This window comes from Muntiacus reevesi, chromosome 2 (genome assembly GCF_963930625.1).
Source record: "Muntiacus reevesi chromosome 2, mMunRee1.1, whole genome shotgun sequence".
Classification (NCBI taxonomy): Eukaryota; Metazoa; Chordata; class Mammalia; order Artiodactyla; family Cervidae; genus Muntiacus; species Muntiacus reevesi.
This window is the reverse complement of record NC_089250.1, coordinates 213,935,359-213,960,578: the sequence shown is the minus strand read 5'-3', so window position 1 is coordinate 213,960,578 and position 25,220 is coordinate 213,935,359. Positions and strand designations below refer to the sequence as shown.

Genomic DNA, 25,220 nt, shown 5'->3' with positions numbered 1-25,220 from the left:
CCTCATCTGCCCAGCTCCTCCAGAGCGTTCCGTGTAGAGCCAAAGAGGTCACGAGCGTGGCGTGGGGTTGTGGGAGTCAGCTGGGGGGGTCCTCCTTGACCCCCAGATCTCTCTCGTCTCCTGCCTCGCCCCCACCCCCCCCCCCCCCGCCTTCCAGGTTGGGGGTCAGCGAGTCACCCTCCCAGCCATACCTTCTGAAGGCGTCTTCTTGACTCCAAGCGGGCGGTTCGTGCAGCTGCAGACGGCGTTCGGTCTGCGGGTGAGGTGGGACGGTGACCAGCAGCTGTATGTGCGTGTGCCCAGGTGAGGGGGCGACCCAGGGAGGCAGCTGCCACTCCTGCCGCTCTGCCTCTCCCTCCCTCTCGGGGACTCTCCCACCCCCCTTCCCCTGCCCTTCCCAGGCGTTCATTCTCAGTTGTGGGTAGGGAACACCTAGCTCGACCCGCAGGCCTCCCTTTGGTTGCAGAGGGGGAGGAAATGCTTTCAGGGCCGTGGGATAATAGCAGGATATATACACAAGGCTTCGGGAATGTTCTAGAAGGAGTTGCTAATGAGCCATGGGAGCCTTCAGAACAGTGGTCTCTTGACTGCAGTCTTCACGGATGAGTAGATTCCCCAGATGTCCAAACAAGGGAAAGAAAGACTTGACAGGAATAGTGGAGGCTTCCCTGGTGGTCCAGTTGTTAAGACTTTGCACTTCCAATGCAAGGGGCACAGGTTCGATCCCTGGTTGGGGGACTGAGATCCTGCATGCTGCTTGGTACAGGCGAAAAATTTAAAAAAAAAATTTTTTTTTTCCAGTAAAAAGAAGAAATAGGGAATAGTAATTGCAAGGGATTGCAAGTAATTGAAAGACATTCCAAAAGTGGAATGTCTTAGGGTCAGCAAGAAGTGTGCCATGACTGGAAGATGGGGTGTGAGCAGAAGCCTGGGAGGAGTGGAGACGTGAAGACGGCTGAAGGGCGAGAGCTTGAGGCCTGGTGCCTGGCGTGGGGCTCTGGTTCCCTGTCTGCACCTCTTGGTCCGCAGCCCGCCTGGTGCCCATGGCTTCCCCCTCACCACGTCCCTCTGTGGTCCCTCAGATGATGGAGACCCTTACTCTCCACTAACACCCTTCCTTCCCCGGCCCGCAGCACCTACTCCAGCAAACTCTGCGGTTTCTGTGGCAACTATGACGGCGACAGTAGCAACGACAATCAGAAGCCGGATGGCAGACCAGCACAAGATGAGAAGGAGCTGGGTACCAGCTGGCAGACCTCGGAGGATGAGGACCAGGCGTGAGGACCTCCCCGCCCCCGACTCCGCTTTCCTGCTCCTTTGCCCCTTCGAGGAACCAAGAACCCTTACCGGCATCGCTCCTGTTCTGCCCTCTCTGTATGCCCCTACGTCTGTCTCTCTCCTGGATCTGGTTCCTTGCAAAGTTCACTGCCACCACGTTCACCCCACCCTCACCTTCAGTGGTCCCCAGGCGATTCTGAGCAGCCCCGCCTCCTGCTTGCGGGCCCCGTTTTCCCACCTCTTGACGTTCAGATGTTGTCCACTAGGGGGCGTCGAGAGCGGGGAGACTGCCCGGGCAGGGCGGGGATGGAGGCGAGCCTCTGTCTTTAAGGCTTGTGGGGGTGAGTCTCTTCCAGGTGCCAGGAGAATCAAGCGTCTCTCCCATCTTGCAATACTGATCTGAAGAACACACTGTCGGGGCCGGAGTACTGCGGACGGCTCGCGGTCGATTACGGAGCCTTTCAGTACGTAGCGGGGGGGGGGGGGGGGGGGGGGAGCAGGAGGGGCCGTGCCCGGGCGCATCAAAGTGGGAGGAACGAGGTTCGGTCCTCTCATCCCTTCTGACCTGGCCTCTCTCCCTAGGGCCTGCCTGCCTCACCTCAAGGTCTCTTCCTTCTACGACAACTGCATGCTTGACATGTGCAACTTTCAGGGGCTGCAGCAGATACTGTGTGCCCACATGTCGGCCTTGACTGAGACCTGCCAGGAGGCCGGCTATGCGGTGAAGCCCTGGAGGGGACCCCAGTTCTGCCGTGAGTCGTGCGAAGATGCGGGGCCCCTTTCTTCACGCACACGTCAGAGGGCTGGGGGCTTCTGAGAGTGGTGGCACAGGCCGGGGGGTTGGGGGGGGGGGACAGCACCTGGTGGAACCCCTTCACCCCTACACAAGGACCAGGAAATCCGCAGAGTCGGAAACCTCCCCTGAGAAAATCACACGGTCACCTGCACACTCAGGAAGGCTTCCTGGGATTTCCTCCCAGCTGTGGATTTTCCAGGCAGTATTTTCACTTTAGGACTTCCCTGGTGACTCAGACGGTAAAGAGTCCACCTGCAATGCAGGAGACCCGGGTTTGATCCCTGGGTCTGGAAGATCCCCTGGAGAAGGGAATGGCAACCCACTCCAGTATTCTTGCCTGGAGATTCCCATGGACAGACGAGTCTGGTGAGCTACAGTCCATGGGGTCACAAAGAGTCAGACAGACACGACTTAATGACTCAACAACAACATTTCCACCCTGGGTACAGCTTGGTTTTGTTACATCTGATCTGGGCCCAGAGTATACTCTGACCTTTTTTATTTCTGTTAAAGTCTTAATTAAAGTTCTTTGGGAAAAAAATTTTTTTTTAAGAGAGAGAGAAAGAAAGCCCTCCCAATGACCTGAGGATATGGGTGTGAGAGCAATGCACGTGTGTGTGAATGCTCCCCAGGTGGAGCAGTATACACGTAAAATGCAGACTGGTGGGTGGGAGGGTGCCCCACAGCCCCCAGTCTGGCCCAGCTCCCTGGGGGGCCTGCTTGAATGCCTTGGTGGGGCCACATGGGTTGTGACTGCTCCCCTGGGGCCTGCCTACACGGCGGAGCTGCTGAGGCTCCTGGTCTGCTGAGGGTCTGCTCCCGTGGTCCTGCCTCTTGGCACCTCCCTGCAGGGGCCCCTCCTGGCCCAGGGGGTGGAGGCTGAGTTCCTTGGTGGTTTCTCCCAGTTCCTCTCTTCTGGAGATCGGGCTGAAGCCTCTGGCCATGGGCCTTCTGAGCTCTAGGCTGGGAACTACCTCTTTCGTCTTCTCCCCACCCTGCCTCACCTGTGCTCCCCTCCACCAGCGCTGGCCTGCCCACCCAACAGCAGATACACCCTGTGTGCCAAGCTGTGCCCTGATACCTGCCATTCCACGTTCTCGGGCATGGCCTGCCAGAACCGCTGCGTGGAGGGCTGCGAGTGCAACCAGGGCTTCGTCCTCAGCGGGCTCCAGTGCGTCCCCCAGTCCGAGTGTGGCTGCCTCGACCCCACGGCCGGCTACTTCAAGGTGAACCGCCGGGGCTGGGCCTTTCTCAGTGCTGCAGCCAGAAGGCACTTGTGCGGGTTCTGAAGTCTCTGCCCAGCTCGTGGGCAGGAGACAGGAGACTGGGGGTGGGCGGAGGGGTAGGAGGAGGGCTTAGGTCTAATTCCCCTTTTCTTTCTTCAATTCCAGTACTTTTCACCAGAGTCAGCCCAGTCCCCAGCAGAACCTGGGACCCCCAGTTCTCTCCCTCCCGTCTCCCCTGCCCATCACATCCCTGAGTTACTTCCCTTGTTTCTCATCCTCTGAAGGCCCAGGAGTGCCTGTGTCTCACCCACACTCTCTCTCCTACGGAGGGTCTCTTTCTCAGTCGCTACCTGGACCCCATCTGAACTGTCTTCTCAGAGGCAGTGCTTGAGGCTGGCCCTGTCCATGAAACTTCTCTCTTCCTTCTTTGCAAGGCCTGAGGATGAGGTCCATCCAAGCCTTCTACCACCTGATATCCACGGGGCTCTCCCCTACTCAGTGCCGCGTTCCAGGCTGGCCCCCAGAACACTCCTTATCCGCATTTTAGTCTTTCAATTTCACCTTCTTTGCAGCCCCTTTTCCCCTGCTCGGCCTCCCAGGCACCACCCAGGTTAGCCACCTTCTCCTCCTTTGAGGTCCTGTTGAAATGCTGCCTCCTCCTTGAAGCCCTCCTGATGGCACCCTGATAAGCATCCCTAAACTCTTGCAGCACGTGCCAATGGCAGGAAACACCTGGGTGCCCTGATGGTCATCTCTGGGTGCATAACGGGCTGGAGCATGGGATCTGTTTATGTGTTGACTGTCCCCTCTGGATTGTGAGTTCTGTTAGGGCAGGGGCATCATCCATCTGGTTCATTACTGAATTCCTGACGCCTGGCACAAGGCAGATGATAACTATATGTTGAAATAGTGGACAGAGAAATAATGGAGTGACTGAATGAACGAGCGAATGCCAGAGTTTTGCAACTAAGCCTGGAGTTTTGGGATGACACGAATGCTTCCCAATGAGCAGGCAGTGATCTGAATAGCAGTGCTAAGATGACTTCCTCTTTTAAAAATCTTGTCTATCATGGTGGCAAACTGACTCTCTAGTGGGACCCGTACTCCAGTGTCTGCAGGCTTTGTGGTTGCTACACACAGGCTCCATTGCTTTGTCACATGTGGGATCTCTGTTCCCTGAATTGGGATCGAACCTGCATCTCTCTCCTGCATTGAGAGGCAGATTCTTAACCACTGGACCATCGGGGAACTCCCGACGAGGGGACAACTTCTTTTCCTTCCAGATAGGGGAGCGGTGGTTCAAGCCAGGCTGCAGACGGCTCTGCATCTGTGAGGGCACCAACAGAACTCGCTGCGTGCCATGGCAGTGCCAGGCCCAGGAGATGTGTGGTCGGCAGGGTGATACCTATGGCTGCCACCCTCAAGGTGAGCCTGGGGGCTGCCCAAGTGACCTTGAGCGGAGGCATGGTCCTGTCCTAAAGCAGAGAGCTGGGGTATAAACAGGGGCTGGGAGGTGATTGCCCAGAGCCAAAACAATGCCTTTAAGAACCCAGACAGGGAGGCTGCAGCAGTCCCTGACCTTGACCTCTCCACGCCTCACCAACCACCCCAATCAGATAAAATAGACTTTCAAATAAAGGATGTGAAAAGAGACAAAGAAGGACACTACATAATGATCAAAGGATCAATCCAAGAAGAAGATATAACAATTATAAATATATATGCACCCAACATAGGAGCACTGCAATATGTACGGCAAACACTAACGAGTATGAAAGAGGAAATTAATAGTAACACAATAATAGTGGGAGACTTTAATACCCCACTCACAACTATGGATAGATCAACTAAACAGAAAATCAACAAGGAAACACAAACCTTAAATGATACAATGGACCAGCTAGACCTAATTGATATCTATAGGACATTTCACCCCAAAACAATCAACTTCACCTTTTTCTCGAGTGCACACGGAACCTTCTCCAGAATAGATCACATCCTGGGCCATAAATCTGGTCTGGGAAAATTCAGAAAAATTGAAATCATTCCAGTCATCTTTTCTGACCACAGTGCAGTAAGATTAGATCTCAATTACAGGAAAAAAATTGTTAAAAATTCCAACATATGGAGGCTAAATAACACGCTTCTGAATAACCAACAAATCATAGAAGAAATCAAAAAAGAAATCAAAGTATGTATAGAAATAAATGAAAATGAAAACACAACAACTCAAAACCTATGGGACACTGTAAAAGCAGTGCTAAGGGGAAGGTTCATAGCATTACAGGCGCACATCAAGAAACAAGGAAAAAGCCAAATAAATAACCTAACTCTACACCTAAAGCAATTAGAGAAGGAAGAAATGAAGAACCCCAGGGTTAGCAGAAGGAAAGAAATCTTAAAAATTAGGGCAGAAATAAATGCAAAAGAAACTAAAGAGACCATAGCAAAAATCAACAAAGCTAAAAGCTGGTTTTTTGAAAAAATAAACAAAATTGACAAACCATTAGCAAGACTCATTAAGAAACAAAGAGAGAAGAACCAAATTAACACAATAAGAAATGAAAAGGGTGAGATCACAACAGACAACACTGAAATACAAAGGATCATAAGAGACTACTACCAGCAGGTCTATGCCAATAAAATGGACAACTTGGATGAAATGGACAAATTCTTAGAAAAGTATAACTTTCCAAAACTGAACCAGGAAGAAATAGAAGATCTTAACAGAGCCATCACAAGCAAGGAAATCGAAACTGTAATCAGAAATCTTCCAGCAAACCAAAGCCCAGGACCAGATGGCTTCACAGCTGAATTCTACCAAAAATTTAGAGAAGAGCTAACACCTATCTTACTCAAACTCTTCCAGAAAATTGCAGAAGAAGGTAAACTTCCAAACTCATTCTATGAGACCACCATCACCCTAATTCCAAAACCAGACAAAGATGCCACAAAAAAAGAAAACTACAGGCCAATATCACTGATGAACATAGATGCAAAAATCCTTAACAAAATTCTAGCAAACAGAATCCAACAACATATTAAAAAAATCATACACCATGACCAAGTGGGCTTTATCCCAGGAATGCAAGGATTCTTTAATATCCGCAAATCAATCAACATAATACACCACATTAACAAATTGAAAGATAAAAACCATATGATTATCTCAATAGATGCAGAGAAAGCCTTTGACAAAATTCAACACTCATTTATGATTAAAACTCTCCAGAAAGCAGGAATAGAAGGAACATACCTCAACATAATAAAAGCTATATATGACAAACCCACAGCAAGCATCACCCTCAATGGTGAAAAATTGAAAGCATTTCCTCTGAAATCAGGAACAAGACAAGGATGCCCACTCTCACCACTACTATTCGACATAGTGTTGGAAGTTTTGGCCACAGCAATCAGAGCAGAAAAAGACATAAAAGGAATCCAGATAGGAAAAGAAGAAGTGAAACTCTCGCTGTTTGCAGATGACATGATCCTCTACATAGAAAACCCTAAAGACTCTACCAGAAAATTACTAGAGCTAATTAATGAATATAGTAAAGTTGCAGGATATAAAATTAACACACAGAAATCCCTTGCATTCCTATACACTAACAATGAAAAAACAGAAAGAGAAATTAAGGAAACAATACCATTCACCACTGCAAGAAAAAGAATAAAATACTTAGGAGTATATCTACCTAAAGAAACAAAAGACCTATACATAGAAAACTATAAAACACTGATGAAAGAAATCAAAGAGGACACAAACAGTTGGAGAAACATACCGTGTTCATGGATTGGAAGAATCAATATTGTGAAAATGGCTATTCTACCCAAAGCAATCTATAGATTGAATGCAATCCCTATCAAACTACCAACGGTATTTTTCACAGAACTAGAACAAATAATTTCACAATTTGTATGGAAATACAAAAAACCTCGACTAGCCAAAGTAATCTTGAGAAAGAAGAATGGAACTGGAGGAATCAACCTGCCTGACTTCAGACTCTACTACAAAGCCACAGTCATCAAGACAGTATGGTACTGGCACAAAGACAGAAATATAGATCAATGGAACAGAATAGAAAGCCCAGAGATAAATCCACGAACCTATGGACAGCTTATCTTTGACAAAGGAGGCAGGATATACAATGGAAAAAAGACAATCTCTTTAACAAGTGGTGCTGGGAAAACTGGTCAACCACTTGTAAAAGAATGAAACTAGAACACTTCCTAACACCATACACAAAAATAAACTCAAAATGGATTAAAGATCTAAATGTAAGACCAGAAACTATAAAACTCCTAGAGGAGAACATAGGCAAAACACTCTCTGACATAAATCACAGCAAGATCTTCTATGACCCACCTCCCAGAATATTGGAAATAAAAGCAAAAATAAACAAATGGGACCTAATGAAAATTGAAAGCTTTTGCACAACAAAGGAAACTATAAATAAGGTGAAAAGACAGCCCTCAGATTGGGAGAAAATAATAACAAATGAGGAAACAGACAAAGGATTAATCTCAAAAATATACAAGCAACTCCTGAAGCTCAATTCCAGAAAAATAAATGACCCAATCAAAAAATGGGCCAAAGAACTAAACAGACATTTCTCCAAAGAAGACATAGAGATGGCTAACAAACACATGAAAAGATGCTCAACATCACTCATCATCAGAGAAATGCAAATCAAAACCACAATGAGGTACCATTACACGCCAGTCAGGATGGCTGCTATCCAAAAGTCTACAAGCAATAAATGCTGGAGAGGGTGTGGAGAAAAGGGAACCCTCTTACACTGTTGGTGGGAATGCAAACTAGTACAGCCACTATGGAAAACAGTGTGGAGATTTCTTAAAAAACTGGAAATAGAACTGCCATATGACCCAGCAATACCACTTCTGGGCATACACACTGAGGAATCCAGATCTGAAAGAGACACGTGCACCCCAATGTTCATCGCAGCACTGTTTATAATAGCCAGGACATGGAAGCAACCTAGATGCCCATCAGCAGATGAATGGATAAGGAAGCTGTGGTACATATACACCATGGAATATTACTCAGCCGTTAAAAAGAATTCATTTGAATCAGTTCTAATGAGATGGATGAAACTGGAGCCCATTATACAGAGTGAAGTAAGCCATAAAGATAAAGAACATTACAGCATACTAACACATATATATGGAATTTAGAAAGATGGTAACGATAACCCTATATGCAAAACAGAAAAAGAGACACAGAAGTACAGAACAGACTTTTGAACTCTGGGGGAGAACGTGAGGGTGGGATGTTTTGAAAGAACAGCATGTATATTACCTATGGTGAAACAGACCACCAGCCCAGGTGGGATGCATGAGTCAAGTGCTCGGGCCTGGTGCACTGGGAGGACCCTGAGGAGTCGGGTAGAGAGGGAGGTGGGAGGGGGGATCGAGATGGGGAATACGTGTAACTATATGGCTGATTCATGTCAATGTATGACAAAACCCACTGAAATGTTATGAAGTGATTGGCCTCCAACTAATAAAATAATATTAAAAAAAAAAAAAAAAATCACCACATGGACTCACCCAGATGGCAGATCAAGGTGAGTGCATCTCTGAACGCCGTCTCCTCATGCCCAGGGTCGGCCACCTGCACTGTCTGGGGGGACCCCCACTACCTGACATTCGATGGAGCCCTGCACCACTTCATGGGCACCTGCACCTACATCCTCACCCGGCCTTGCTTGTTGAAGTCCCTGGAGAATTACTTCTTTGTGAGCGCCACCAACGAGTTCCGCGGTGGAAACTTGGAGGCCTCCTACGTCAAAGCCGTCCAAGTGCAGGCCTTCGGCATCAGAGTCTGGATGCTCAAAGGCCGCAAGGTCATGGTGCGTGCTTGCGCCTGCCTCCCTGTCCCCACCCCCAGCCCACGTGGCGTCTCTCTTCCCTTCCCCATTGCCTGTAGTTACAGCTCTCCAGCAGACACCGAAACCCCAGTTTCTGAGACACACCCACCATCCCCCGGCTCCCGACCCCCACCTGCCCCCTGGTCTCTGCCCCGTTGTTATCCTGTCCCCGGAGCCTTTCCCGACCTCATCCTCCCTACCTCTGCAGCTGGACGGTCGCCAGGTGGCTCTGCCCCTGTGGTTTGCACGCGGCCGGATGACCGTGAGGTCCAGTGGCTCCTTTATCCTCCTCTACACGGACTTCGGGCTTCAAGTTCGCTACGACGGGTACCACTTGGTGGAAGTGACCGCTCCCTCCACCTATGCCGGCCGGCTCTGTGGGATGTGTGGTGAGTTCCCTGGGCACATGCAGGCGGAGCCGGGGCCACGGGCAACCCGAGTCTCTCAGGGGTCTTGCTCATCCACACGGGAACAGGTGTTTGGTTGAGGGCGTTGTGTGTGAGAGTGGGCATGAAGGGAAGCCGAAGATGAAGGAAGAGAAAAGGCTTCTCTTGGAGAGAGGGTGGCTTCTTGGTCCTGGGACCGAGCCTGCGGCCTCTCTGATGGCTCGGTCCCCCAGGGAACTACAACAACAACAGCCTGGACGATAATCTGCAGCCTGATAAGAGACCTGCTGTCAACTCCGTGCGCCTGGGGGCCTCCTGGAAGCTAAATGAGTTATCTGAATCTGGGTGAGCCAGGAATGGGGAGAACGGGGAGCTGGACCGGGGCAGGGAGCTGGGTCAGGGCAGGTGGGGAAGCCTTGGCAGGCAGCCTGGTGGTGTCCCCAATCTCTCCTGGAATTGATGGAAGGTTGTTCTGACCTCCCATACTCCTGCCTGCTGATTTCTCCCAGGCTTCCTGACCTGTCTCTGGGGAAGTCCACCCTGAGATCTAACCTTTCTCCTTCCTGCTGCATCTGCTGACCTTACCACTCAAGGCCCTCACTCTGTTCTCTCCCACGCTGGTTCCCCTCCCCGCTTCCCTCTCCATGTCTTCTGGGAAGACATGGCTTTTCTCCATGGCTTTTGGGAAGTGTCCTCTGATCCTAAGTCCCTGTCCCTTCCCCTCCTCCTCTGTTAGCTGCTTTGCTGCAGACGCCAGGCCCCCCAGGTGCCTGGAAAAGAATGCAACTGACCCCTGGAGTAAGAACTGTGATATCTTAGTGAATCCTCAGGGTAAGCCACGCAAGGGCCCCTGTTTGCTCCCCCCCTTCCCCCGGGACAGGAGACAGAGGACGGGGGCTGATCATTGAGGGAGGGAGGAAAGGTGAGACAGGAAATAGAGACAGCAAAGGGGATGTGGAGGCAGTGGTCACCTGGGGGCACCAATGGATCTGTGGGGTTTTTTAGCATCTCAGGCAGTAGGTTCTTAATAATCACGGGTTTGGATGGAAGTGGATGTAGACTTTGCCCCAGAGCAGCCTCATGGTTCCGCTTCCTCCCGAGGCTCACTCTCCCCTGCCTTGTTTCATCCAACAGGACCCTTCTCCAAGTGCCACAGGGTGGTGGCCCCGCAGGCCAGCTTCGTCAGCTGTGTGTACGGCCAGTGTGGGACCACGGGTGACGCCTTCACCCTGTGCCGCTCTCTGCAGGCCTACGCGTCCCTGTGCGCCCGCGCCGGCCAGGTCCTCACCTGGCGGAACAGCACCTTCTGCCGTGAGTGACCCAGTGGCGTCCCCTGAGCCCCGCCCTCTCTTCCTCTCCCTCAATTCTGCTCCTCCCCTCTCCCCTTCGCAGCCCGGCCGCTGGGGGTGCCCTCTGCCCCCTACTCTCCAGTCTCTCAGAGGCCAGCCCCCATCCTCCCCTTGACTCCCTCCGCTGGGAGCCCCCATCTGATTTCCACCTCACCAATGGCGCTAGTGGTAAAGAACCTGCCTGCCAATGCAGGAGACGTAAGAGATGCAGATACGTACCTAAGAGACCTGGGTCCGAAGACCCCCTGGAGGAGGGCATGGCAACCCACCTCAGTATTCTTGCCTGGAGAATCCCCATGGACAGACCAGCCTGGTGGGCTACAGTCCACAGTGTCACAAAGAGTCAGACCTGAAGTGACTTAGCACCACCAAAAAGTTCTGAACTCATTTGGTTACTGTCTCCTTCCCATCTTCCCCAGGTCACTGCTGTGATGACCATTCTTCCTCGTTCCCAGGAATTCATTTTGTTTTCTTAATTGTAGTAAAATATACAGAACACAAAAATTACCGTTGTAACACATTTTTAAGTGTCCAGTTCAGCAACAATAAGTGCATTCACTTTGTCATGCAACCATTATCACCATTGTTTCCAGAACTATTTCTTCTTCCCAAACTGAAACTCTGTCCCCATTAAACACAGGTCCCCATTCCTCTCCCCCCAGCCCCTGGCAAGCACCATCTACTCTCTATCTCTATGCATTCGAGGACTCTAGAGACCTCATCTCAGTGGAATCACACAGGATTCATCTTTTTGTGACTCGCTTATCCTAGTATAATGTCTCCAAGTTTCACCCATGTTGCAGCAGGTGCCAGAATTTCCTTCTTTGTAAGGCTGAATCATATTCCATTGTATGGATGGACCCCTTTTTTGTTAATCCTTTCATCTGGCACTTCCAGGAGCACTCTTTAAAAATTTTTTTGTCCTGTTCCCCAGCCAGGGGTTGAACCTGTGCCCTCAACAGTGAAAGCGAGAAGTCTCAGTCACTGAACCGCCAGGGAATTCTCTCTTAGGAATTCTTTTTTCTGAATCCATTAAAATTTTTTAAAATTAATTAATTTAATTTGGCTGCGCTGAGTCTTCATGGCTGCGCAGGTTCTTCTCTAGTTTTGGTGCTCGGGCTTCTCTTTGCGGTGGCTTCTTTCGTAGCAAAGCACTGACTCTAGGGCATGTGGACTTCAGCAGTTGCGGTGGATGGGCTCAGTAGTCGTGGCCCCCAGGCTCTGGAACACAGACTCAGTAGCTGTGGCACATGGGCTTAATTGCTCTGCGGCACATGGGATCTTCCCGGATCAGGGATCGAACCCATGTCTCCTGCATGGGCAGGCGGATTCTTGACCACTGGACCACCAGGGAAGCCCTTAGGAGCTCTTCAGTCCTCAAGGTCAAGAGAGCTGGAAATGACTCTTCCTTTCCACATGCAAATCTCTTCTTAGCTCTGAAGTGCCCTTCAGGCAGCAGATACAGCCCCTGCGCTGACCCCTGCCCAGCCACCTGTCTCAGCCTGAGCACCCCATCGTACTGCCCTTCCTCGCTGCCCTGCGCCGAGGGCTGCGAGTGTCAGAGAGGCCACATCCTGAGCGGGACCACCTGTGTGCCCCTCGGCGAGTGTGGCTGCACCAGCCCCGGGAGCGCCTACCACCCGGTGAGAAGCCAGAATGCAAGGGGGCCTCCATGAGTTGGGGGCCAGAGGACTCAGGCTGTGCAAAGAAGTGGGGAGGGGCAGTGCTGGGGGCTGAGGAGCAAAATTCAGAAGCCTGGAGCTTGAGAAAGGCTGGCGATGGAGGTGGGTGGCCGAACGAAGCTGACCTCTTGGGGGCCCTGGGGTGCGGTGTGTCGGGGGAGGCCTCCGTCCCTCTCCAGCTTCCAAGCTTCTATTGACTCCGCTGATACCCGCGTCCCACAGGTCGGGGAGAGATGGTACACAGACAACACGTGTTCCCGGCTCTGCACCTGCTCCATCCACAACAACGTCTCCTGCCTCCAAACCACCTGCAAGCCTGGCCAGATGTGCTGGCCCCGCGATGGGCTGATGCGGTGCCGGGGGGCAGGTAGGAGGCCCACCGAGCGTGGAGGAGGACCTTCAGCCACCAAGACTGCCGCTCCATCCAGGAGGGCTCCTCAAGGCTCCCATGGCAGTCTGAGTTTGAGATATTATAAGTCTCTCCCGGGCCGAGTGGCACCTGCTCCACATCCTTGGGTCTTGACTCTTTGTCCCCTTCCCTTCTGAGGCTCCCTCTCCTCCACTTCCTTTCCTTGAAGGTGGGGAGAAGGCCTGTTCCTGCTAGAGGCTGGACCACTCCTCAGCCACCTTTCTGTCCTCCAGGGATGGGAGTGTGCCGAATCCAGGACAGGTCCCAGTACATAAGCTTTGATGGCAGTTACCATGCTGTCCAGGGCGCCTGCACTTACGTCTTGGCAAAAACGTGCCACTCCACCATGGACCTGCCTTTCTTCAAGATCAGTGGCAAGAATGGGAAGCAGCAAGACCAACCCAACACTTTCTACCTCCGCACGGTCTATGTGCACGTCTTTAATTCCCTGGTCACCCTGAAGAAGGACCACGCACTGGTGAGCAGGGTGGTGGTGGGGGGAGGATGTGGGCTCTGGGGACGGGGCTCTGGTTCTTCCTGCTGCTCACGGGTCCTGCCTTCCTCTCTAGATCAATGGCACATGGGTCCCTCTGCCCGCGACCTCCCAGATTCGGGGGGTCAAAGTCATTTCCAGGGATGGCTACATGGTACTCACCATCAGCATTGGGGTGGAAGTCAAGTTTGATGGCAATGGTGTCCTAGAGATCGAAATCCCCAAAGCCTATTATGGAAAGGTGAGGAAAACACCTGGGTCACTTCGTAGGGGCGTCAGCCTGCAGGGAACAGGGTGCCCGACTGGAGAGTCACTCCCCAGAATGGGAAAAGGCTGCAGGGAGGGGGTGCCTTTCTCTGCGGAGTGGAAAGGGGGTGCCAATCACAAATGCCCCCTGCCATCCCTGGTGCAGAAGATCCTTCTTTCCCCTCTGCCTACCCAGACCTGTGGCATGTGTGGGAACTTCAACGGTGAGGAAGAGGATGAACTACTGATGCCTAATGACGAGCTAGCCCCGGATGACGTCACGTATGTGGACAGTTGGCAAGATAAGGAGATCGACCCAAAGTAATTATGCTCAAAGACTCTCTGTCTTGGTTTGCATAGGAACGCGAGTTGGGATTCTAGACCGGATGGCCCACCTGGGGTGGAAAGACTGGAGTGGTCCTCTATGCGTATTGCTTGACAGGGGGTGGCATCTGGGTCTTCCTGTCTTGGCTTCAAAACGTGGGAGGAGACTGGGGCCATGTGGAAGGCTGGCCAGAGCCCAGGCCAGCTTCCCAGTGAAGACAGGAGGGGTCTAGAGGGTGGTTTGGGAGCGCCAAGTCATTTTCATAGATGAGGCCATGGCTGTCCCTGTGATGACCCCCTTTCCCTTCCCAGTTGCCGAGATGATGACAAGATCAAAGAAGAATCGGAGGAGGAGCCAGAAACAGCCTGCCAGCCAGCTGACCTGGAGAGAGCCCAGGAGCAATGCCAGGCAGTCTTTCAGACTCCGGGCTGGGCAAGGTGTGCCAGCCGCGTGATCCTCAGTCCCTTCTTGGTCAAATGCACCGACAGCCTCTGTGAGTTTGGAGGCCTGAGCAGCGCCCTCTGCCAGTCTCTGCAAGCCTTCGCGGCCGCCTGCCAAGCCCGAGGCATCAGGCCTCCCATCTGGAGAAACAGCAGCTTCTGCCGTGAGTGTCCCCTCCGGTCACCCCCTGACTGCTCCCAAACCTTCTTTTCATCTGTCTCTCTCTCTCTCTTTTTAAAAAATATAAGTTTGGTACTTCTTAAAAAAAATTATTTTTATTTTTATTTATTTGATTATACCAGGTCTTAGTTTCTGCCTGCTGGATCTTGAGCTGCAGCCTGGGGGGGCTGGGCTTCCCTTGTGACTCAGACAGTAAAGAATCTGCCTGCAGTGCAGGAGACCTGGGTTTGATTCCTGGGTCGGGAAGATCCCCTGGAGGAGGGCATGGCAACCCACTCCAGTATTCTTGCCTGGAGAATCTCCATGGACAAAGGAGCCTGGTAGGCTACAGCCCATGGGGTCACACGGAGTCGGACACGACTTAACGACTAAGCGCACACACACGTGGGATCTAGTTCCCTAATCAGGGATCAAGCCCCAGCTCCCCTGCTTTGGTGGAGTGGAGTCTTAGCCACTGGACCACGGGAAGGCCCCCATCTGTGGAGCTCTGAAAGCTCCTCCATTCTTCTTTTTGGTGTTTCTTGATCTATTTCTGGCCTCATTTTCTCTGATGTGGACCATTTACAGTAAGCTTGTAGCCAGTGCCTCCTATTGCAGGATGGCACAGGCTGCTTCTCAGCACTGTCGTTCCAAAGGAAATGTGATCATGTTACACCAGTGAGCCATTGTGCCTGCAAGTCCGAGCTCCTCTCTGAGATGTTTGAGATCCTGTGAGCTGTCCACCCCCAACTCCCCCTGTTACTTGTGCCCTGGCATCACCTGCAACAAACCATCCTGTTCCCCACGTGGGCCTCGCTTTCCCACACCCCTCCCTGCCTTTATACACACCCTTCCTGCACCCCGAAAGTTCTTTCTTCTTCTCGCCTGGCAGATTCCAAGGCATTCTGTCTAACTCTTTCCTTTAAAATTTTTTTAAAAAATTATTATTCACGTACTATATTCTTCTACCCTTTAAAAGTATATAATTCGGGGATTTCCCTAGTGGTTCAGGGGTTAAGATTCCACTACAGGGAGTGTGGGTTCGATTCCTGCTCAGGGAACTAAGAGCCCACATGCCACATGATGCACAAAGAAAAAAAAAGTATATAATTCATGGATTTTCATTATCTTCACAAGGTTATACAACCAGCACCACTATTTAATTTCAGAACTTTAAAAATTTTAAAACAGTAAAGTGTTTTTCATATGTGCTGCATTCCTATGGTTCAAAAATTTTTAAAGTATTAAAAGATTCCCAACGAAAAGTCTCTTTTCACCCTGACTCCAGGGACCCAGGCCCCAGCCTGCTCTTATTCGCATCTGAGTATTTTTCCAAAAGTCTTTTCTTTCTGCACATACATACAAATGCGAATTTATTTTCCGTATTTTCTTACAAACAACAGACAGGACACAGTCGTTTGTACTTCATTATTTTTCACTTGGCTGCCCTTCCTCGTCAGATATGTAAAAAGCATCCTTACTCTCTGTTGCAGACGCGTCATAATTCCTTTATCATAGTTTATTTAACTAGTCTTCTCTTGATGGACTTCCTAGTTGTTTCCAGTCTTTGGCTATTGCAAACAGTGCTGCAATGCATAACCTTACGCAGATGCAATTTTCTGTGCGTGTGTCTCTTATCTGTAGGATAAATTCCTAGCAGTGGAATTGTTGGATCGAGGATTGTGTGGATTTATGCTTTTGAGAGATCTTGCCAAATGGCCTTCCATAGAGGTTGAGGCATTTACATTCCCACCAGCAACACATGAGACTGCCCATTTCCCCACAGCCTTGCCAACACAGAGTATTATCATGCTTTTGGATTTTTGCCAATCTGATAAGTGAAAGATAAAAAGAGTCTTAATTTGTATTTTTCCTATTATGAGTGAGGTTGTGCATTCTTTCATACATTCAGGAGCCGTTTGGATTTCCCTTCCTGTGATTTCTTCCTACCTATTCACCATTTTTCCACTGGTCTGTTGCCCTTTATTGAAATATTTTACAGATGCCCTTTGTCTGCTACAGAGAGTAGCCAGCCCTTCATTACTGCTATGAGTCATACAGTTTTTTCCATGTCTTTTTTTTCATCTCTGACATTTTTTTCTTTTCTACCATGCAGAAATATAAATATATATATGTATTTACGAGGTCAAATATAACAGTCTTTGTTTTACGGTTTCTGCATTTTGAGCCCCAGTTACAAACGCCTTCCCTACTCAGAAGTTAAAAAAATTTGCCTACATTTTGCCCTAGCAATTGAATGGTTTCTTTTTTTGCATATTTAAATATTTTGATCCATGGGGATGTATCCTGGTTTGTAAGGTGAGAACTCAATCAACTTCATGTTTATTTTTTCCCAGTGTTATTAAATGACCAGTCTCTTTTTCCACTGACTCAGATGTCACGCTTTATATTAAATTCCCATGTGTATTTGAGTTCCTCTTTGGGCTTTTTCTCCTCTTCCACTGCTCCATTTAGCTTCATTTACTAGCAACACAATGTTGTGATCATTGAGAGTTTAAGTAGTGTTTGGATTTCTGGCAGGGACATTTAGTTTTTTTTTTTGTTTGCTTTGGTTTAGAGTTTTCCCAGCTTTTTTGGTTTGTTTATATCCTCATCTCCACTTTAATTTCATCTTTCCCTATTAAAAAAAATCCTGTTGGTATATTTTATTGCTATCATATTAAATGTGCAGATTATCTTAGGGAGGGAATTCCTGGGCAGTCCAGTGGTTAGGACTACAGGGTGCACAGGTTCGATCCCCAGTTGGGGAGCTAAGACCCCGAATGTGGCTTGATGTGGCCTAATAACGGTAATAAAATTAATTTAGGAAGAACTGACATCTTCATGTTGTGGACTCTTGCTGTCTGTGAACGTTTCCATTTGTTTGCAATTACTTCTGCTCCAAAGGCTTTATTTAGCTCCCCCCAGCAGAGTGAGTCCCTTCCTACCCTGGGCTCCCATCACTGCCGGTACACTGGCCAGTCACATGCTTACTGCCCAGATGCACCAGGGTCGCGCTGCACCTGCGGCCTGACCACAGGTTCCCACGCCAAGATGGGAGGACCATTCTTGCTCTATTCTGTCCTCGGGGCCACCACGGAGCCCACGCTCAGTCCACGTTTCTCCCCCACCCTTCCAGCTCTGGACTGCCCCACCCACTACGTCTACACCAACTGCTTTCCCCACTGCCCCCCGACCTGTGACAACCCGGAAGGCCGGTGCAAGGGCTCCAGCGGTCCCTCCATCTGCCAGGAGGGCTGTGTCTGTGAGCCCGGCTACGTGCAAAAGCAGCGGCGGTGTGTGCCCAGGAGTCAGTGTGGCTGCCAGGACGCCCGGGGCAGAGACCTCCCCGTGAGTGGGGAGTGGGAAGCAGGGGTGCAGGGAGGGCCACCCACACACCTTCAGGATGCCGCCTTCCCCTGGCCTGTGCCGCTGCGGCTGGCCCTGGGTGTGAAGGCTGGTGGTCGGGCTGGGTGGCCTCCTGCCAGGACTGGGGTGCAGGCTGTGTGTGGTTTGGATGTGAGGACTGAGGCATGGTAGAGTGGCCTTGGTTTGAAGATCTTGGGGGTACCCCTCATGAGTCACAGTTTCCTGAGTGACCTCAGTTTCCTCATCTGGAAGATGGGTTCAGCAGTACCTCCTGAGACCCTAGCACAGTGCCTCTAGGGACAAAGGGTGGGATGGCACTGGGACTGCCTCTGGCCTGTGCTAAGTGAGCCATCAGACTGTGGGCTTAGACTGAAGTCATCGAGGAAAGAGAGCTGGCCCTTCCCTCCTCACTCCTCGTTCTTCCCGTGGCGTCTGCAGGAGGGTAACGCCTGGTTCTCCAGCAGCTGCTCCCAGAGGTGTACCTGCAGGGCGGGAGCCATTCAGTGCCGGCCCTTTGCCTGCCCCACGGGCTCCCAGTGCAAGACTGACGAGGACGGCAAAGAAATCTGCAAGCCCTACAGTAAGGGGGCCCTCGGGAGGTGCAGTCGGGGGCGCCCAGGCTGGGGGCTCTGGGGAGAGGGGGCTGCTGACATAGACAGAGGTGGGCTCTCACCGCTCACCAGCTCCCCGATCGCCTGCAGATTCTCTCTGGGATCTACCTTCAGGGCCAAAAGAGCGAAGCAGGCAAGGGAGCTCCTCTCAAGCTGGGAGAGGGAAAAGGTGGAAAAATCAAGTTCACGGGGAGCCGGGGGCTAAGACGGAAGGCAACAGGAGGCACTGGGGCAGGCGGGTGAGGGGCCCTGGGGCCGTTCCATCGGGCCGGGCCATTCCTCCTCAGCACTGTCTCTTCTTGGCAGAGTCGGAGAGATGCACAGTTTATGGGGACCCCACTTACCGCACGTTTGATGGCCTCGGCTACCGTTTCCAGGGCCGCATGACCTACTATCTGGTCAAGACCGTGGACGTGCTCCCCAGTGGGGTGGAGCCCTTCATCGTGGAGGGACGCAACAAGATGTATGCGTCTAACAACCCTGTTTTCCTGCACGAAATTATCGTGATGGTCTACGGCTACACGGTCCAGCTCCAGCACGAACTGGAGCTTGTTGTAAGACCCGGGCCAGGCAGGGTGGGTGGGGGGAGGCAGGTCGGTCCAGGAGAGGCCACCGGGAGCAGGTGAAGCCAGGGCTGCCTGTTCCCTGGGAGGTTCCCAGCAGAGGCTGCCTAGTTGTAGAAATCAGAATCAGTGTTGCACTCACCTTCTTGGGAGCCCAAAGTGGGCAGGAAGATTTCAGGTAAGGTTGGGGAGAGGCAGGGCAGTGGGGAGAAGGTAAGATCCAACAGCCAGTCTGAAGAAGCACCAGGGGTGCCCACCTGCCAGTTGTTTTTTGTTTGTTTGTTTGTTTTGCAAAGAAAGGGGCTGCAACAGGAGCAGACCTCAGAGAGGCTTTTGGCGTTCGGGATAGTAAAGCTTCCTGGGGTATCCTGTTGTCGGGAATGATGGAACCGCAAGGTCCCGAGAAGTGTGGAGAAGCAGAGCCCAAAACAGCAAAGAGTCACCTTTTAAAATATAATTTTATTTATTCATTTAATTGTGGCTGCACTGGGTCCTCGTTGCTGCACACGGGCTTTCTCTAGTTGTGGTGAGCGGGGCTGCTCCTCGTTGCGGCGCTCAGGCGTCTCATTGCGGTGGCTTCTCTTGTTGCAGAGCACAGGCTCCAGGAGCTCGGGCTTCAGTAGCTGCCGCACACGAACGTGGTAGCCGCGGCTCCTGGGCTCTAGACCCAGGCTCACTAGCTGTGGCACATAGGCTCGGTCGCTCCGTGGTATGTGAGATCTTTCCAGACCAGGAACTGAACCCACGCGATGCTCGTGGTAAAGAACTTGGTTGCCAGTGCAGGTAGACATAAGAGACATGGGTTCGATCCCTGGGTCAGGAAGATCCCCTGGAGAAGGGCATGGCAACCCACTCCAGTATTCTTGGCCTGGAGAATCCCATGGACAGAGGAGCCTGGTGGCCTGCAGTCCACAGGGTCGCACAGAGTCGGACACGATGGAAGCGACTTAGCACGCACGCACTCCTGCATTGGCAGGTGGAGTCTTTACCACTGAGCCACCGGGGAGGCCTGAGAGTCACCTTGATTCAGGCTTCCCTGCGGCTCCTACCTGCCTCCTCCAGGTCAACGGTCAGAAGGTGACCGCCCCCTATGAGCCCGTCGACCAGCTGCGGGTCTCCCTACGAAGTGATCGCCTGTTCGTGATCACAGACTTTGAACTGGTGGTCAGCTTCAACGGAAAGAACAACGCAGGTGCCTGAGCGTGGGAACCAGAGGGCCAAAGGGAACGTTCCTGGGAAGTGGGACAGGCTGGGCTCCCTGAGAGGGACCCCTGCCTGCGAGCAAGGCCTCAAGCTCCAGGAGACGACCCAGGAGGGGTGGGGAGGGACGAGGTGCGGCGTGTGGGGGGTTCTCATTCCTGGGCCCCCTCCTCCCGCAGTGATTTCCCTGCCTGTCACTTACCGGAAGCTCGTGCTCGGCCTGTGCGGCAACTGCGACCAGAACAAGAGGAATGACTTTATGCTGCCCAACGGGGCCGTCACCCAGAACCTCCTTGCTTTTGGCAACAGTTGGGAGGTAAAGATGACCGAGGGAAGCTTCCCCCGCGTCTCAAGGTGAGAGGGCTGGGGCTCAAAGCAGGGAGGCCCTGACCTGGGTGGCAGGGGGTGCGGCCGGCCAGAGTGGGCATGAGCGCCAACCTAAAATCTGTCCACACGAGCTAACCAGCACTTGCTCAGCAGAGGAGGCGCCCCGAGGCCGAGGGCTCAGACGGGCCTGATTCTTCTCATCCCGTCACATCTTTCCTCTCCCACTGACTGCGGGGCATCGGCCCTGTGGATCCCAGCCTGTGCCTGGGCCCTCCCCTCCCTGGTGGTGGGCTTCACCTGCATCTTCACTGTCTCTGCCCAGGGCTGTACATGAGGAGGAGGTGAAAGAAGAAGCGGCGCTAGGCTTTCGTGGTATGTCGGGATGCCAACCGGAGGAGCTGCAGTTCATCAACCGCACTCAGGCGTGTGGGGTGCTGGTGGACCCCGAGGGGCCCTTTGCTGCCTGTCACCAGACTGTGGCCCCCGAGCCCTTCCTGGAGTGAGTTGGGGACCCGAGACCCTGTATCCAGCTCCTGTGGCCTGTTCTGACTGGCTGTCTGTTGGGCACAATTCTGTCCGTAGTACCTTGTCACACACACGCACACACATCCCCACAACACGCCGGCCCACTTTCCGATGGGGCTTCCAGGGCCTCTTCTGCAGGTCTGGGCCTCCTGGCCTCCCTCCGCCTCTCTGACAGCCCCCCACCTGTCCCTGCCATCCCCCAGGCACTGTGTGTCTGACCTGTGTGCCGCCCGAGACCCCAAGGAGCAGGAGGAGCTGCGTTGCCAGGTCCTCAGCGGGTACTCCATCATCTGCCAGGAGGCGGGCGCCACCCCGGCCAGCTGGCGGGACCACACCCACTGCGGTGAGGCCCTGACCTGCCCCAGCAGCTGGCCCCTGACCCCCTCGGCTCTTTCCACCCCCTGTTCCTCTCTGGGCCTCCGCGGCTGCCCCCACCTTGGCTTTCTGTCTTGGTTCCCCCGGGCCTACTCTCCCCCTTTTCAGCGTCCTCCCGACAGAACCCCTTCTCTGCCCTCACCCCCGTCACCCCTTCCCCCTCCTTTCTGCCAAGGCCCACCTTTGATCCTCCTCATGAGCTAGTGTCACAGACGAAAAGACTCACGAAGCTGGTCCTCCCCGCCTCTAGCACGCTCTGTGCTCTGTTGGGTGACCTTCTTCTCCATACCTGGGGGGCCTGCCCCTGCTCAGCCACCTTCTGACTATGACTGTGTCCCCGCAGCCTTGTCATGTCCAGCCAATACGGTCTACCAGAGCTGTATGACTCCCTGCCCAGCCTCCTGTGCCACGCTGGCAGCCCCCCGGAGCTGCACGGGCCCCTGTGTGGAGGGCTGTGCCAGCCTCCCGGGCTACGTCTACAGCGGAGCCCAGAGCCTCCCCCTGGCCCGCTGCGGCTGCACCGACAACGGCATCTACTACCAGGTCTGGAAGCGGGAGGCCCCGGGGGAGTGCAGGCTCGAAAGGACAGCCCGGCCCTGGAGACCAGGCAGACCCCCCGCTTCCCGGGCCTTCTCCGTCTCCAGCAGGGTGACGGCTTCGTGAACGACGACTGCTCCCAGCGCTGCACCTGCACGCGCGCGGGGCTCCTGCTGTGTGAGCCCCTCGGCTGCAGCCCTGGGGAGGTCTGCACCTTGGGGAACCTCACTCGTGGCTGCTTCCGAGGTAAGCCGGACGGGCCCTGCGGGGGCGGGGAAAGGGGGAAGCCCCTGGACCCGGAACAAACCAGCTCTCCCAGTCCTGTCCCTGGGACGACCCCACCTCATCAAGGTCAGGACGCTTCTGCCATTTCATCTTCCTCTCTCTCTCTCTCTCTCTCTCGGGAGGGACAAGGCAGAGACTCTGCCTTCCCTGAGCCTCGGCTTTCTATTCTGCACGAGTGTCTCAAGATCTCCTTTAGTCCTTACTCAGCGTTTGGGGTGAGCATAGCATTCCCACATTATAAGGTAAAGAAAATGGAGTTCAGAAGAGGGTAAGCAGTTTCCCCAGATCTCAGGGGTATAGAGCCAGGACTGGAAGCCCGGCCAGCAGACTCCAGCGAATTTCTCAGGGAGAAATTCTTCCCTAGCGTCCCAGCCCCCAGGCCCTTCTCCCTGGCTCTGAGTGTCCTCTCAGAACCACCTCCCACCTGCTTCCATCCTTGCAGACAGCCCGTGCCTACAGAACCCCTGTCAAAATGACGGGCAGTGCCGGGAGCAGGGAACCCACTTCACCTGTGAGTGCGAACCTGGTTATGGGGGAGACCGCTGCACGGAGCCGCGGGATGTACCTCTCCCCAAAGAGTCAGGCAAGAGCTTCACCCCAGACCTGTATCCTCACAAGCTCCTCACCTTCCCCACCAACAATGGCCGCAGAATAAGTCGGTGTATATAAGATTAACCTACAGTATCTATTATAGATGTATGCGTGTGTATGTGTCTTAGTTGCTCAGTCGTGTCTGATTCTTTGTGATCCCATGGATTAGAGCTCACCAGGCTCCTCTGTCCATGGGATTCTCCAGGCAAGAATACTGGAATGGGTTGCCATTCCCTTCTCCAGGGGATCTTCCCAACTCAGGGATCGAACCTGGGTCTCCCTCATTGCAGGCAGATTCTTTACCATCTGAGCCACCAAGGAAGCCCATAGACGTATAGTAGATAGTATATTGTCAATGTCTTATATTACTATATAAGATGTAGTAATATAATATTTAGATATGATCCCTAAAGATTAGCAGGATCAGTATCCTCAAAGAATCTCAGAGTCCCTATGCCCTACCCAGCACTCTGGAATCTTCTCTCTGACCCTGAGCTCCCCACTTCTGTGATCTGTATGCCTTGCCCTGCTGTTGTTCCCGTCTCTTGTGTCCCTCTGAGACTTCCTGGTACCTTTTATCGGTTTTCTCCATCCCAAACTATAATTCCCATGTGCTTCTGCACCAGCAATTCTCTGACTGTATCCTTGTGCCTAAGATCGGGTTGGGGCAAGGTTGTCTCTGGGACTCAGCCCTAGAGATATGGATTTGGTAGGTCTCGGTGGGGTCCCAAGATGCCTGAATTTTTTCACAAGCTCCCAGGTGACTGATGGAAGTGATACCAGGGCTACTCTTGGGAGAAGCACTGACCCAGCTGGTACCCTGGACTCTGGGGTACCAGCTGGGTAAACATCCTCCTGAAGGGTTTGTGGGAGTTGTGTGTTCCCCGAGAGCAGAAGGGAGGGCGGCATCAAGGTCTTGAAAGCCGTGGGAGTGGCGGCTTCCTGGAGGGAGAGCCAGGACCCAGAGATGCGCAGGGAATGCAGTCCCTCCGGGGTGGCAGCTGAGGGCCGGAAGGGAGTGTCCCCCTCCCACCTCTTCTTATCCCACACCCCTATTTCTGTTCCCTGCACCCCAGAAGCATCCAACTTTGCCTCCATCCTGTTGCCATTGCTGGTGCCCATGGTGGTTATAGTGCCCGCAGCAGTGACCAGAGAATGCATTTCCAGGAAGAAAAGGAGAAGGTGAGTTTCTGGAAAGGGGCAGAGGCAGGCCGGCTGGTGGGGGAGCAAATATGGGGAGTGGGTGCTGACCTTCATCACTCGTGTCTGTTCGCCACGCCCTCTAGGGAGAAAATGCAGAGCCAGACCAGAGACAAGCCTCCGGGTACGGGTGAGCTCCAGCCCCACAGCCCGCAACTTTGGCGCCTGGCCTGAGGCTGCCTCTTATCCACGTCTTCTCTTTTTTCACTCAGATTTTAGTCCAGAGCACGCCCTCAGAGTCGCTTAGTTCTGAGTTGTCCACAGAAAAAGGAGAGATAAAATATATTTATTTTTGAGACATGACTTCCACGTGATTCTGGTGTAGGAAGGGTCTGTGAGGTGGACCTTGGTGGGGAGAACAGAAGGGAGACGCGGGCCCGGGGAGCTAAGGCTGGATGCTCCAGAAAGTGTCCACAGGGAGGGGAACCAAGGTCTGAGGACGTAAGGGGCTGTCTGTCCCTTAGACAAAGTCAGGTGAGGGGCTTCGGGGATGCAGGAGAAAAGAGGTCCCCCCAGGAATCCTGGTTCTTGTGGAACTTGGCCTCTGAGCTTCCCACCTGGGTAAGTGAAAGGGGATTCTGAGGTTTTATGTTTCCAATGATGAGATTAAAACTCTGGGCAGAGGCTCAGGATGTGGCTTTTTCCAAAGGGTGAACCGTCCTGTGACCCAAAGGGCCTTGGGGTTGCTATGGTAACTGAAGATGGGGGCTGAGGCCCGGCTTGGGAGGAGCTTGGAGTTCCATCCTACTAGGAGTGACCGGCTCACCTCAGCCAAGGGCCAAAGTGCAGACACGCCCGCCCTGAGCCCCATGCCTCGTGCCTCCCACCAGCCAGGTCCTGGGGGAGGGGGCTGGGAGCAGAGGTCCTGCTCGGGCTCTAAGAAGAAAAGGAAGGCTGCCCACTGGACTCAGATGTGAGATACCAAAGACAAGGGATGCCGAAGCAGGCAGGAC

The 25,220-nt window shown here is 52.7% G+C and overlaps 1 protein-coding gene across 1 annotated transcript in view; it reads left to right on the top strand.

The window, feature by feature from the left end:
- The window catches only part of ZAN (zonadhesin), a 38,693-nt gene extending 14,440 nt beyond the window's left edge, over nt 1-24,253 (top strand). Inside the window, 29 exon segments of the mRNA XM_065919316.1 lie at nt 158-303; nt 1,134-1,277; nt 1,635-1,742; nt 1,861-2,030; nt 3,098-3,300; nt 4,584-4,725; nt 8,929-9,176; nt 9,403-9,583; nt 9,814-9,925; nt 10,317-10,411; nt 10,715-10,891; nt 12,364-12,572; nt 12,834-12,978; nt 13,254-13,513; nt 13,590-13,754; nt 13,956-14,080; nt 14,396-14,688; nt 17,824-18,035; nt 18,492-18,633; nt 18,971-19,218; nt 20,290-20,419; nt 20,607-20,781; nt 21,077-21,253; nt 21,483-21,557; nt 21,998-22,151; nt 22,153-22,197; nt 22,299-22,437; nt 22,919-23,059; nt 24,147-24,253. Of these exon segments, the coding sequence (XP_065775388.1) occupies nt 158-303; nt 1,134-1,277; nt 1,635-1,742; nt 1,861-2,030; nt 3,098-3,300; nt 4,584-4,725; nt 8,929-9,176; nt 9,403-9,583; nt 9,814-9,925; nt 10,317-10,411; nt 10,715-10,891; nt 12,364-12,572; nt 12,834-12,978; nt 13,254-13,513; nt 13,590-13,754; nt 13,956-14,080; nt 14,396-14,688; nt 17,824-18,035; nt 18,492-18,633; nt 18,971-19,218; nt 20,290-20,419; nt 20,607-20,781; nt 21,077-21,253; nt 21,483-21,557; nt 21,998-22,151; nt 22,153-22,197; nt 22,299-22,437; nt 22,919-23,059; nt 24,147-24,253 (4,668 nt within the window).
- Nucleotides 24,254-25,220: the final 967 nt, after the last annotated feature.